At 45.7% G+C, this 14,102-nt stretch overlaps 1 protein-coding gene across 1 annotated transcript in view; it reads right to left on the reverse strand.

Annotated features, from left to right (window-relative positions):
- The window catches only part of MYBBP1A (MYB binding protein 1a), a 54,423-nt gene extending 40,995 nt beyond the window's left edge, over nt 1-13,428 (reverse strand). Inside the window, exons 1-18 of the mRNA XM_039705781.1 lie at nt 13,240-13,428; nt 12,964-13,059; nt 12,064-12,147; nt 11,595-11,669; nt 11,079-11,186; nt 10,068-10,258; nt 9,611-9,778; nt 9,307-9,424; nt 7,706-7,995; nt 6,863-6,970; nt 6,143-6,268; nt 5,215-5,418; nt 4,487-4,595; nt 4,002-4,089; nt 2,802-2,953; nt 2,008-2,097; nt 1,275-1,400; nt 412-576 (exon numbers count right to left, since the gene is read on the reverse strand). Coding sequence (XP_039561715.1) covers nt 412-576; nt 1,275-1,400; nt 2,008-2,097; nt 2,802-2,953; nt 4,002-4,089; nt 4,487-4,595; nt 5,215-5,418; nt 6,143-6,268; nt 6,863-6,970; nt 7,706-7,995; nt 9,307-9,424; nt 9,611-9,778; nt 10,068-10,258; nt 11,079-11,186; nt 11,595-11,669; nt 12,064-12,147; nt 12,964-13,059; nt 13,240-13,428 — 2,487 coding nt within the window. The remainder of the gene's footprint in view (nt 1-411; nt 577-1,274; nt 1,401-2,007; nt 2,098-2,801; nt 2,954-4,001; nt 4,090-4,486; nt 4,596-5,214; nt 5,419-6,142; nt 6,269-6,862; nt 6,971-7,705; nt 7,996-9,306; nt 9,425-9,610; nt 9,779-10,067; nt 10,259-11,078; nt 11,187-11,594; nt 11,670-12,063; nt 12,148-12,963; nt 13,060-13,239) is intronic.
- Nucleotides 13,429-14,102: the final 674 nt, after the last annotated feature.

The raw sequence follows: 14,102 nt of genomic DNA on the forward strand, positions 1-14,102 counted from the left end.
TCCCAATTTTACTGGCAAAAAAAGCTCATGTTGCAAAATGACCCGAGGCACTTTACACATTAAGGAACACCACGCTTGTCCAGTTTAAAAACAAACTGACAGGCATCTTTGGGTAGCTGCAGGAAAAGATCTTATCAGTTTAAGCGTTTCAGATCAGCAAGTGAAAACCATGGTGCACTTTTTGACAGCACAATCCTGGTTTTCAAACAGGCCTGTGAAGCCCCAAGCACTGACCCCAATAGTGCTGTGCCAGGTGCTGTACAAAGCCAGAACAATCCAGTCCCAGCTTCCAGGAGCTCATGACACACATGAATGTCCAAACTGCTTAGTGTTAGGTAGCTCACAGCATGCATAGGCCTCAGCTGACATACTAATAAGCCAGAGGACTTCACACAAACACTTCTCTCCCACCTTAGCCTTGAAATCCCTCCGCAGGATCTTCTCTTTCCGTATTCTGTCTTTCTCATCTTTCTTCGCCTGGATCCGTTTCTGCTGCTCAGCAAAAAGGGCTGAGATGTTCTTGTCAAGAGCCATCATAGCCTCATCATCCAGCTCTTCATCACTCTTATCTTCTTCCTTTTGTTTTTAGGAGAGAAAACCCAACACATCAACTCATATACTTCAGAAGGACAGTGGGGAGGGAGCCAGAGCCAAGACCAGACTCAAGCAGGGGTGTAGCTAACCCAGAATAATACTGCAGGGAGGGAACACAGATGCCCAGACCCATGAGAAATCTCACTTATATTTCCCATCAGGTAATCTGGCTGCACAGCACTAACATGTAGAGAGGATCAGGAGAGGAAAGAGGCTGAGGTTTTGACCTGACTCCCTCTGTGCTGTTCCTCCTTCAGTGAAGAGGTTCACATGTTGCTATACCTGCAACTTTTACTGGGATCATTAAACCAAACTCTATCACTGCTATAGTAAGTCTCCAGAGTGGCCTTCAAGGAACACTCTTCCACACAGGCCAGCCAACACAAGTAACACTATCTCAGTGCTTTAGTTCTCATCAATCTCATTTATTACAGGCAGGAGCACAAGCTGTGTCAGGCTAGACTGAACAAGCTAAAGTGCTCAAGACATAGGAACAATAAATAAAAGGACAAGTGACTTATTCCCACAGCTCACCTAAGACCATGAGCTGTTTCAAGTGCCATACAAAGATGGATACAAGGGCCAAGACTGCATGAGTTCAGGCAGGATGAGGGTCACTAGATCATCCCTCACCATCCCAACCTCCTGGTATCTGTATCAAGGTGGCAGTGAAAACATACCAAAGCATTCCCTCCTTGGAGAACTTTCATCAGCTGACTGCGAAAATTATCATCAACTTCTTCACTCTCCTCATCTTCACTCTCAGTGTTGTCTTCATCCGAGGAGTCCTCGCTTCCTTCTTCATCCTAAGGAAGGAAAGTTCATCTCCTGAGCCCACCACACAAGCCCAACTCAATTCTCAGAAATAAAACCTCAACCCTCCCCTACTGCCATCCTAGCCCTCAGATCCAAGTACAGACACATAATGGGGAACCAGATCTCCACAAGGGCTAAAGTGGAATATAATACAGACTTCTCTGTCATATTAAATAAGGATCAAAGAGAAGCTTCCAAGGAACAGCTCCCATCTGACCCTCCTCTCTGCAATGCCCTGTGACTTGAATCTCCACAGTCCTTAAAAAAGTGAGATCTGGAATCCAGCTGGCTGTGCATCACAGCCACAATTCTGTCCGTGGCTGCAGAAAGGACAGGCCTGTGCTCCTTTCAGGATGCAGCTATTTCTTCTCAGAAAGGCATCTACTCAACCAGCCACACCTACAACAGCAGGCCAGGAGACTCAAGTATGCACTTCCAACAAACCATTTGTGTGCTGAACCTTTAAAATAAATCTTAGTAGAGCAACAGCCATTTTCCTCAAGTAGAGAAATTATGTTAATCTATTAACCCAGCCCAGGAGAACGATTAAATATTGAGGATATGAGGAGTGTTTGTCACTGGCAATGGCACAATTACCGTGTCCTGTGCAGATTTGGTCTTTTTGTTTGATTCTTCCATCACAACGACTGCACTTTCTTCATTTTGCTCTTGGTTAGGGTCAAAAACCTACAAAAAAAAAGGGACTTGCATTTTTTCATTGTTTTGTTTTTAACCATTTCTTGTGTACAACAGACAGAAATTTCAGCATAGTAAACCAGCTGAATAATGGAATTTTAAGTAAGGGCATTAACTTTCTGCTTGTTAATATGCCAAGTTCTTCCTGTAAGTAACAAAAAAGGTGGAGAAAACTGAAGAGGCTGGTGGCATCACACACCTTGGTTTGTTTCAAATGAAGTATTAGGTTCATCACAAAGTACCTGTCAACCCATCTTTGCCATCCACATATTATTTTCTCAGTAGGCATCACCTTTCTTAGTGGTATGACCAATTCAGATTTTTTGTGTTACTTATTTTTAGCACCTCTGTGAAAAAAGAACCTTTCTAGAAAAAATAAATTTTACCATTTATACTCACATATAAAATCTACCAGTTATATAAACTGACCCAGGAATTTCTTCAGCCTAAAACTATCAAATAATACAGCTTGAAGTTAGCAGATCTCAGGCTCCTGTAAAAACAACCAAACTCCTCCCCCACAAAAACAAAAAATAGCCCAAACTCTCTCTAAACTACAGCTCAAATTCAGTAGCACACATCATCAGACAGTTCCTAAATCAAGTGGACTTTAAATTAAACCCAAAATCGAGACATGCTTGTACATACATGTGTTAGGGACAAAACAGGCAAACGGTAAAAAGGGCCTCACTTACATCCAGGATCAGCTGCAAGCCCCTCTTGGTCAGGTTAGGGCATATCCATACAAACACACTCTTGGAAATCCGACGTAAGAGGAGGCTGGGCTGGGCAAGGAGGGAGAGAAGGATTTCCACCATCACCTCAACCCATCCTGGCTCCGAGTTGTCTGCACAGGAACAAACAAACAATGACAGGAAGAGGCATTGGTATATCAGTAAGAAAGTACAGAAAAATTCACCAAGGAATAAAAATTGTCCTTCTAGCTGACTCTTAAAAGCACCACTCAGTAACACAGACCAGAAGGCTGGGAGGAAGAAACCACAGGGAGAAACATGCTTGAAATGGTCTTTTGACCACTGCAAAGGCTCACCAGGTAACAAAAGCCATTATTTATTAAATCATTACTTAGATTAGCAGTTCTGCAAGTTGTCTGATACCTACTTGGCCACATTAAAGCAATTAACAGATGGTCAGCAAAAGTATGTATTTTATATTTTATAGTGTTTCCAGTGAAATCAGAAGTCACAGCAGCCCATGAAAAGAGATGACATTTGAAATTTGTCCTTTAGTCCAAAAGTTTAGGAATCCTGCTCCACAACCAACTAAACCACCAAAGAATTATAGCTTTTCTTTTCACAGTGCCCTCAAATTGATTTACACAGATTTCAGGAGAAAAAGACCACAGTTGGAGAGGAAATCAGAAGATCAAACCAAGTTTTTTTCTGATCAAGTCCCAACCTAGAGGTCCTCAGGCCCCAAACAAGGATCAGCCTCCATCTCCAAACATGCTGTGTATACACAGAGGACACATTTAGCTTGCTCAGAACTCAAGCTAAGAAGGAAACATGTTTCATGCCTGCTGGGTGTTCAAGCCCTCAGCTCTGCCAGGCAGACACCACCAGGTCACCACCAGCCACTGGCCTGCACAGAGCAATCACCCAAGGAGAATGACTCCCTTGGAGTTCATATCCAAATAAGGGCAGCTGTGGAGCTCAGCTCTCCTTTCCAAGGCACACAGGAACACAACCCACTGACAGGGCAGACAGAGAGCTGAGGCAGAAGACTTAGAATGGCACAGAAAGAGAATGAATGATTCTCCTGGGGTTAAATACCTCAAGCCACAACCAGTGCTTCACTAACGCAGAACTGCCATCTTCTGTCTTTGACAGACCATTAACAATCCCACGCCCTTTCCTTCTGTAGGAAGGACTCACCAGTCTTCTTCTTCTTGGCTTCTTTGCTGAATGCCCTCTCTGTGCAGTTCAGAAGGTCACTCAGAACATCCACTGTTTCAGGCTGATTCTGTTTGATCACAAACAGACAGGGAACAGGCTCAGAACTCCCCACTACCAACAACAACAGGAATATGCTCCAAATCTAAGGGCCACTCTAAACAGGTACAAATATTACAATCACCTACTACAACTCTTTTGCAGAAAAAAAAAAACAACTCAAGTTTTTGCTGTTCAAGTCAGCAGCAAATCAAGGGCAGAACTAATGGTCAGGCCAAGCTTTGCCCACTACATGTTTACAGACAGCATAAGAATCACAGTTTACTAGCTGCCAGTTGCCCATTTTCAGAAGCCAGAGGTTCTGAAAGGCTGGATCTCTGAACACAGAGAAACTCCCCATCTGGGTGTTCAGAAACCCCAGCCATCAGCCCATTTTATACTACAGAAATATTCCTCAGACATGTTACCTTGAAAAGATGAATGGCCACTGAAAGCAGAAGTTGCTGGAAAGCACCAATTTTGGCACTGTCTGATTTGTTTTCCTTCTTCTGCAGATCCTTCACAGACTGAAGTGTTCTGAAGAAAGAAACTTCTCTGAGTTTTTCACAATTACAACAGCAAATCGTCTCATATGACTAGACTAAAATTGTGACCAAAACTATAGTACTGTTTTGTGTACTTAACATTTCACCCATCGGCATTGGATACTCTTTTAGTACACAATCTTAACCCAATAATAGTATCTGACTGAATGTGGGTTATAAAAATATATACATTCCTAATACCACAGCCAAGGCTAGACCTTTATGGGGAATCAAACTCAGAAAAGAGTCATTGAGAAGTTTGTACAGGCATTATTAAGAGAAAAGATGAGCAGACTGTTGCAATCATGTTTGGGAGAAGGACAATGAAGAAAAAGACACGGCTATCACATAGTTAACACATAGAAGGAAGAGAAAGAAAGGAATGGGGTGAAAAGAAACAGAAAGACTCTGAAACTCAGCCATGGGTGCAGGATACTCAAAGGCAAGAAAAAGAACTGCCACTGCCTGTGAATGGCTGTGCTACAGCAACCAGAACACTACAAGGCAAAGAAAACACAGCAGCTCTTTTACTGTCCTAAAGAGAAACCAAGAGGAGGGCTTTCCCCCCTTTCTCTTCACCAACCCAGCACCCAGCTTCCCAAGCATCTCACCTCTCCCAGATATCCCTCTGTTCCTTGGTGAAAGGTTTCACAGCTTTGACATGCTCACTGGAGAGCAGCTTGTTGGCATACTCAACGAGGAGAAAGATCCACAGCTTCCCATCTGCAGTCACACCATGGATGTGCTTCTCTCTCAAGGCTGCAGCCTTTGCTGTATCCCCCAAAACAGGCAGGGTGTTTAATGTCTGAAGTAACCTGCAAAGAAACAGCACCATGTTACTGTCAGAGGAACCAAATGGCCTGCTCCTGCTTACCAAAGTAATACCCACCAAGAACTCTCATGCTAGAGCTCTGGTCACTCACTGCAGCCAGACTGACAGTGCCCAACTTTCAACCCACACATGTAGCCAAGACAGTAGTGCAGAGCTCATTATCTTGGTGGTTCCAAGCCACCTGGCACTCTGAAGGACACTATTAATCTCAGTTTTTTCTCACTCTGTGTCCCACCGTGTCCTCTACTTTTCTTCTACTGAGGTCTGGCAATCATCTAAAAACATCTATTACCAACTCTATCTTCCTTAGCACAGGGAGGGCTGTGGAGTCACCAGCATCTCACACACAGAGTGGCCAGAAAGGCAACAGCCACCAGCACCCAGCACCTCCCTCTTGGGTCCTTCCCCTTCCAGCTTGCAACAGAGACAATGGAAATACTATGGGAAAAAGCAGTATGAGCTCAACTGCACACCTGCCACATCAGCTCACATATAATATCATCTCATATATACTCATTTGTCATGGACAAAGCATGATCTTTGAAAAATCCATCTCCATAAAAAAAGCCTTGTGCTGGAGTCAAAGAAATGCTTCTACCATTAGCAGCCTACCATTCCAAACTTCTTGCCCTGCCATTCACAAGGTGATCTTATTCTCAGGAAAAAATAGAAATTTCCAAGCTTAAAGCATGCAATCAAATCCTTACCCAAAGAAGTAGTTTTCTGTCTCCGTATGATCCCGTTCACTTAGGGGCTCTGATGGAAGGACACTAGCCTCAGCTATCTGGGAATTCTTCTTCTTAGCAACAAAGAAAGCATGGAAGAAGCAAAACCTAGAATAGACAGAAATAGGAACAAAATGAAAACCCAGATTGGTCATAACAAAGCAAAATCAGCCCACGCATGCAAACCAAACAGCTCCACATTCAAGGAAGTCCAAGCACTGAAAAAAGCACTATTTACAATGAGGCTCTTTTCTCAAGATACACAGGGTAAAGAAGAGAAAAAGATGCTCAGGACTTCACAAAAGTGAAGCACCAACATTTAAGACCACAAAACACAGTACTAAGACTGTCAGATGTGGGTCACACTTTCCAAGACACTTTAAGCGACAGAAAAATACTTATTAAGACCTGATATTAAAAATAGTATCTTCAAGCAGTTTAGACAAGCAGGAATGGAAAATTTATTGAAAATAAATGGGACTGATGTGATTTTAAGTGCCAACTACTTATGACACAGGTTAGTCCAATCATGCAGAAGATGCAGAAGGTATTTTGAAAACAAAACCTAGTCTCCTAAATGACTTGTTATGGAGCATTTCCACTACTGGATTTGCCTAGTGTCATGGGGACAACTTATCCGGAATACTGCTGTTGAGCTACAAAGAATTATCCCAAGCACGTGTGTCTTCACATCAGTCTCACCTGGCAATGTCCATCACAAGGCTCTCCTCTTTTCTGGTGGCACTTTCAGTGATGTTAACCAGCCGGTGGATGATCCATCTTCTCAATCGAGCAACCTTCTGTTGTGCTCTTTGAATAAGAAGGAGGGCACAATCAGCAGCTTAAAACTAACCCAACATAAATACACTGCACAATCCACTGCATCAAGAAGTGACTTTCAGATATTTAGAGGCTTTACACTAAAACTGGCAAAGTTATGTAGTAACAAAGTAATAGGTAAGAAAGAAGACACACAATCTTCTCAAGTTTGCTTTTTACTATGCAAAAGGCGACCTATTTACCCCACAGAGAGTCTGCAGATGAGCAAAAAGCACTTCCAAGAATTGCAGCAGTCAGTAGAGTGAGGTTTATAGGTGCCAGGTAACACATAACCTGGCCTGAATGCCAGCGTGTCTAACACACAGGTAAAAAAGAGGCACATTTCCCACAAAGACCTGAGAAGCTGTAGTGAAAGAGGAAACCACCAGACATATTCTCCAAAGCAACTGTCAGGACTAGAAAAAGAAGAGAAAAGGCTCTTTTGGTGATGCAGTTTGCTTTGGGCAGGCTGGCTGGATCTCAATATGCTTGCAGAATTTAACTTTATCCCAGCAAAAGAGTCAAATTCTGGGGCTAAACTTTCTGAGACAGAGGAAATAAACAATTCTCAATATGCTTGCACAATTTGCAGAACTGAATTTTATCCCAGCGAAAGAGTCAAATTCTGGGGCTAAACTTTCTGAGACAGAGGAAATAAACAATTGTCAACTCATGGCAAGGGAACCAGCAAATGTTGAGAGGAAGGTGCAATACCCACGTACTCACATGTCAGCGTTCTGCCGGTTCTGTTTCTGCCGGTTACTTGAGAAGTCTAAACAACAGTCCAAGTCTGGCCTGAGGAACATGTCTTTGAGCCAGCAGATGTATTTTTGCAAGGCCACTGCCTGCAGGTGTCTGACTACCCTGGAAGCACTCAACAACACTGGCCTGCCTTGATTAGTAAGGGTAGAGAAGCCCATCATCACAGCCAGTTGCCTCTCTGGGTCATCGCAGCCACTCAGAAATGTATCAATATATCCCTCCATTTCTGCAGCAAACTTAAATCCCTGGGGAGACTGAAAAACATGGTCAAAGAAGCAGGTCAGGAACTTCACACTCAGACTGAATGGCTCTGTAAATAAAAATCATAGAATCAGAGAATGGCCTGGGTTGGAAGGGACCTCTCAAGTGAATCATGTTTATTTACTCTATTGTTGATTAAAAAAGTGGAATCAGCAAGATAACTGCCAGTAAATAACAGACTCCAGCTTTGTCTAGCTCCATCTCCAACAATCACCAGAATCCCATAAGGAACTACAAGGTAACAGCATTTACTTCTCAAAACAACCTATGTCAAGAAACAAAACACCAAAACCCAAATCAAATTCAAACAAAGATCTTTTCATCATTACTCTCTCATCATCAACAATATCAGGAGCTTCTTCCATTTAGTCTCATTGTTTTCAGGGGATTTGTACATTGCAAACAGGAACCAAATAAAAAAATTTTGAAGCACATGGAAGATCACAGCCTAATTTACTGTGCAACAAGCACAAAAAGTAAGAAATAGGAAAACTACTAAGCCAGTGGATAAATCCTGGAGGAAGCTGGTCCATGTAGGGAGGCACCATGGTATGCAGTATTTGCAGAGCAAACCCACACACCAATGGCTGCTCTGATAAAAGAACAGAAAGATCACACAGACCTATCTCTCTCAAGAGACAACAACTATTCTGGGCACATGTGAGGAGGTTTGGGATTGTGTTACCACAAAAAGCCAAGCTAAAACTAGTTCTATCAGTATTCCCCTTTTGCTTTTCCTCTGTTTACTGCAGGCTCGTGTTGTTTGCTGGCTTCCCAATAGGGAAAGAGGAAGAGGAGCTCCAAAATCCAATTCCAAATAATTTTTGTGCTAAAACCTCAGATGTGCTTACTGAAACAAGAACTAACAAACAAAAGCACGAGTTGTCCCTTTTTGCCTTTGCCTTCCAATGTTCATGCGACACCCAGCACAATGATAAACAAAAAGGAGCTTCTGGACACACAAAAGCAAAGGGACAGTTAAAGGACAACACATGACACTGTCAGTTTGCTGAGGGCTGCCCTTCCTCTGCGTCTCCCCTCATTAGAGCTTTCCTGGCAGTAGCAATGAAAGCAGGTGAGACAGTGCTGAACAGTTTCCACACCCTAAAAATAGGCAATGACAATCAAACATAGGCTATACTCAGTCCAGTGCAACCAGTGGTCATACCACAACCTTGCTTTTAGTAAGAGTTCAATGTCTAATATTACATAAACTTTTTTTATACAAGATTATTTGAAACTAGAAGTGGGGCAGAGACTTCTTCGTGCTCAAGACACGGCCTTTAGCTTGTTCAAAGACCTACCTGAGTTGCTACCACGTGTTCTCCATAGTGCAGCATCACCTTCCCTTTGAGAACCACCTGCAGCTGCTCCAGGGACAGCAAGGGGAGAGCACTGCCCAGCAACCGGTAGCACATGGAACTGAGTGGGAACAAAGAACATTCCCTCAGGCTAAAGCACAGCAGTAAATCCACACACAGGGCTGAGACACAGAGGAAGTGCTGGGGCAGGGTACAGGAGCGTGCAGGGAGATGAAAGTCAAAACCTCTGGGTCAAGAAACAGAAGGATAACATGGGAAACCACCAACAGTGGATGTTGAAACAAACCTCACAGGTGCTGATTTCTCCTTCAATAGCCCGTTCTCCACAACTTCATTCCAGAACAGTTCAAAGGCACCTTCCTTCAGTGCAACTTGTAGCAAATCAAACACTACACTGGGCAATTTCTTGTCTTCCTTCTCAGACTTGGCAGCACTTTTCAACAGCTCTACAAGTCTAGAAGAAGAAATAAAATAATGTAAGAGATATGACCTGAAAGGGAATTGTTGAAGGCCAAATTCATCCTGCTGAAAGACACAGAACATTTCCCAAGAACTGCAGGCTGAGCCCCGTGGGAGAAATGTCACAACTATAACTTGGGAATTTGCATAACAATTAACACCTAACTCTTAGCAGCACCTGCAGTGGCAAATACAAGCAGGAATTAGAATCACAGCCACATTTCTCTCACTGCTAGCCAAGAGGAAAATAATGTTCATTTAAACCTCCTTATTTAAGAACTTACCTGGAAACATTTTCCTCATTTACAACAGTAGGTGAGCCAAACAGCTTCTTCAGCTTTTTAGGTTTCAGAACACCAGGGAATTTCTGCATTCCCACAAGCAAAAGGTGCAGGTTCTCTGGAGATGTGAAGGCTGAAGAGAGGTCACCTTGCAAGATGTCAAACAGGACCTCCTCAAACACAGCTTCAGGTACCTAGACAGGAACGAGGGTGAGAGCATATAAGAAATATCTGAGGGCATTTTACTAACTTGCAGTGAAGTAATCACATTAAAGTATCTGCATTGGAGGACATTTTACTAAAAGCCTGCAGTGTTCTGGAAACTCTAGAAATAGTCTTTGGTGACACAGTGAAAAATAAATAATGGATGTGTCTATGACTGCCAGACAGTCCCAGGTGCTAACCATGGGGAGTAGGACACTGCTGTCATCAGACAGCAATTCTGGTCAACTGACTCCAGCTGCAATTGTTCTCTTGCTGTCTGACTGCTCTGCCTGTACAGCCGAGCAACCAAGGACAAGGGAACTCTTTATTTACCACAGCTAGTCTTCATGTCTACAAATAATATCCACTTCAAAAAAGGAAATAAACTCTTTTTTTTACTACATCCTCAGAGCTCTTTACTCCTTGTCCCTACATAATTTCATCCCCAACACCCCAAAATTCAACTTTAGGCCCAGGTTTGCTGCATAAAAAAGGTGGTTTGCTGTACAGAGTTTTCAGCATACATCTCTCCAAAGGAGCACATGGTCTAATACATAATCCAAGCAAGTGAAATGGAAAACAACAGGAATTGTCCACAATGAAGTCAAACCAAGCTAAACCAGAGCACCCTTCCCAGAACACAAGCATCTGCCCACAGGCAATACAGGGACAGCTGCCACAGTTTACACTCACTCTTCCACCCCTCTGTAACTTCCAGCTATGAACAAACTAAAGGACAATCTGACCCCAAAGCCAAGCCCTCTCTTGCTCCTGCCCCACAAGCCCCAAGCCCACACACTGTGCCTGTACCTCATAGGTGATGTCAATGAGGGTTTTGCGTGGGAGATCTCTGAGGTGTGTTTGGTGATTTGTCAGCTGCTGGAGGAGCTGGATGCTCTCCAGCAGAGCCTTCCGGTCCTACAAAGGAAAGATAAGCCAAAACCACAGGACATATATCAGAAATCAAGCTGAAGGCTCAGGTAATAATCCACTCTTTAGATGTTTATGGCTACTTGTAATAAGAAACACGCAGTTGTTTCTTGATTGGTCACTCAGCTTTTTCCAAAATCATGTTTTCCAGCTGGATGTGACAACAGATCCCTTCCTTCCAGGAGAGGTAGGAGCTTCCTGTACTATTTGACACAGTTCCTACATTCTCCTCAGGAACAGACATTAAAAAAGCACAAAGAGTCCTTGGATGGCACAACAGAAACAAACTGAACTTGATGCTTCAAGTGGCACTGCATTGATTACCCAGTGACCCAGCCTTTCTGTCCATCCTCCTTCCACAGCAGAAGCCACTGACACACCTGACAGCAGTGTTACCTTCACAAGCCGTCCAGACTGGAACAGAGCCATCACTCCAAAAAAGTTACCAAAAGCAGCATTTCTCACAAGTTTCTGAAAAGAAAAAAAAAAAGAAAAATAAGAAAATAGGTAAAAATCTACTTTCTTGAGAGGCTAGAGCTCACATGCAGCTACACAATCAGTGGAGCAAGATGGCAGGAAAATCCAGCCTTGAACACCCCGCCATGGGAAGAGAACATACTGAAAAGCAACCTCCTGCACAATGGTTAAGAACTGTCCTAGAGTACCTCTTCATCACACTGACAAATCTCACCTAAAACAGGGCCAGATGACAATGTCATCAACTTCCAACTTCTAGAAATATTTGTTATTTCATTTTAGTCACTTGCTTTAACGTGAACCCCAAAACTACACTATACACCAAGACTTCAAAGAATAGAGAACAATTAAAGTAGCCGTTGGCAAATGTTGCCATGAGCTTACTTACTTTTTTCACTTTTTCCAGATTGTGTTTTTCTTTTATCTGTTCCAAAATGCTGCACAGCGGAATTTCCTCAAAAGCCTGCAAAACCTGAGGAGAGAGATGGAGTAGCTGTTTGCAGTTCTTCCATTTCATGACATTATCTTGGGTTAAGCTAAAATAGAGCTGAAGAGTTGTTCAGCACAGCAGCAGATGTGCTGCTTTATCAGGCCAGAATAAAGACAACCAGATCAGTAAAGATGTATAGAACAGGAAGCAGGCTGGGAGAGCTGGGGTTGTGAAGCTTGGAGAAGGCTCCAGGGAGGGCTCAGAGCTTCTTCCAGTGCTTAAAGAGGCTCCAAGAGAGCTGCAGAGGGACTCTGGAGTCCCAGAGTGCCAGGACAAGGAGGAACGACTTCACATTGACAGAAGGTCAATTTAGGTTAGATATGAGGAAGAAATCATTCCCTGTCAGGGCAGTGAGGCTCTGGCACAGACTGCCCAGAGAAGCTGTGGCTGCCCCATCCCTGGAAACGTTCAAGGCAAGGCTGGATGGGACTTGGAGCAACCTGGTTTAGAGGAAGGGCAGATATCCCACATCAACCAACCAAGACCAAGAGCAAGACAGTTTTAAGAAGCAGTAATAGTAATAAACAGAAAATAATTGAAAACTTGGTCAAAATTTGTAAATCAAGGATGGTCCTTCAAGCAGGACTGAATTCTGTAGTATGAATGTGATATTGGTATAGTTCGTAACTTTAAAAGTTTCTAAAGCACACTAGCACCATTTGAAACTACGGTTATTGTGAGAGCCTTCCCTCCCATGAGCACAGAAGGGAGTCCTCTAGACTTGCACAGACAGCAAAAGTGACCCCAAGCATGGACAGAGGCTGCCCAGGATCCTGACCCGCGCTGGGAAACACTGACCTGCGCCAAGGCCAAGCTGAACCCAGGGCGGGCGGCCTCGCGGGTGGCTCCCAGTCCTTCCACCAGCCGCTTCAGGGTGTACTTGAGCTCATCATCCTGCAAGAGAGACCGAGCTGGGCGGTGTCCGGGCTGCTCCGAGCGCGGCCCGGCCGCCAGACCCCCGCGCCCGGCCCGTGCCCCGTCCGCGCTGCCGCGCTCCAAGCGGGAGCGGAGCGATGAGCCGTGCGATGCGGCACTGCCCGCCCGCACCCACCGCCCCTCCGGCCCCCGCCTCACCTTCTTGCCCTCCCGCAGGTGCCGCAGGAGGCTCTCGGTGGCCGCCAGCCGCACTTCCTGCTCCGGCTTAGCGATGTCCCAGAAGAAGTCGAGGAAGGCGCGGCCCTGCCGCAGCACCCCGCGGGGGTCGGTCACCGCCGCGCCGCCGGCCCGCGGCTCCATCTGCTGCATCTGCTCCATCCCCGCCATGCCGCCACCGCCGCCGCACGTGGGGCCGCCCGCCCGCTCCGCCTCTTCCGGGGCAGCGCGGCCGCCGCGGGACGGGCTCGGCCGCCGTGTGAGCCGCTCTCCTCCGTGCCCCCGGTACCTCGGTCCCGCTCCCGTTGTGGCCGTGCCTCAGCGCCTCACGACCCTGCAGCCCGCTCCCCTCAGCGCCCCATGGCCCTTCTGCCCCGTTCCCCTCAGCGCCTCACGACCCTTCAGCCCCGTTCCCCTCAGCTCCTCCCGGCCCTTCAGCCCGGTCCCCTCAGCGCCTCATGGACGTTCAGCCCCGCTCCCCTCAGAGCCCCATGACCCTTCTGCCCCGTTCCCCTCAGCGCCTGACGACCCTTCAGCCCCGCTCTCCTCAGCGCCTCATGGCCGTTCAGCCCTGCTTTCCTCAGCTGCTCCCGGCCCTTCAGCCCCACTCCCCTCAGCGCCTCACGACCCTTCTGCCCCACTCCCCTCAGCGCCTCATGGACGTTCAGCCCTGCTTTCCTCAGCTCCTCCCGGCCCTTCAGCTCGCTCCCCTCAGCGCCTCCCGCTCCTCTCGTCCCCCCGTGTCCCCTCAGGCGCCGTTCCCCTCATGGCCGCCCTTCCCACCTCGCTCCCTCAACCCCTCATCCCACAAATTCGGATTGCTTTCCCGGTGTGCGCAAGCCAGT

This window comes from Passer montanus, unplaced genomic scaffold (assembly GCF_014805655.1).
Source record: "Passer montanus isolate IOZ18808 unplaced genomic scaffold, ASM1480565v1 scaffold184, whole genome shotgun sequence".
In the NCBI taxonomy this organism is placed as follows: Eukaryota; Metazoa; Chordata; class Aves; order Passeriformes; family Passeridae; genus Passer; species Passer montanus.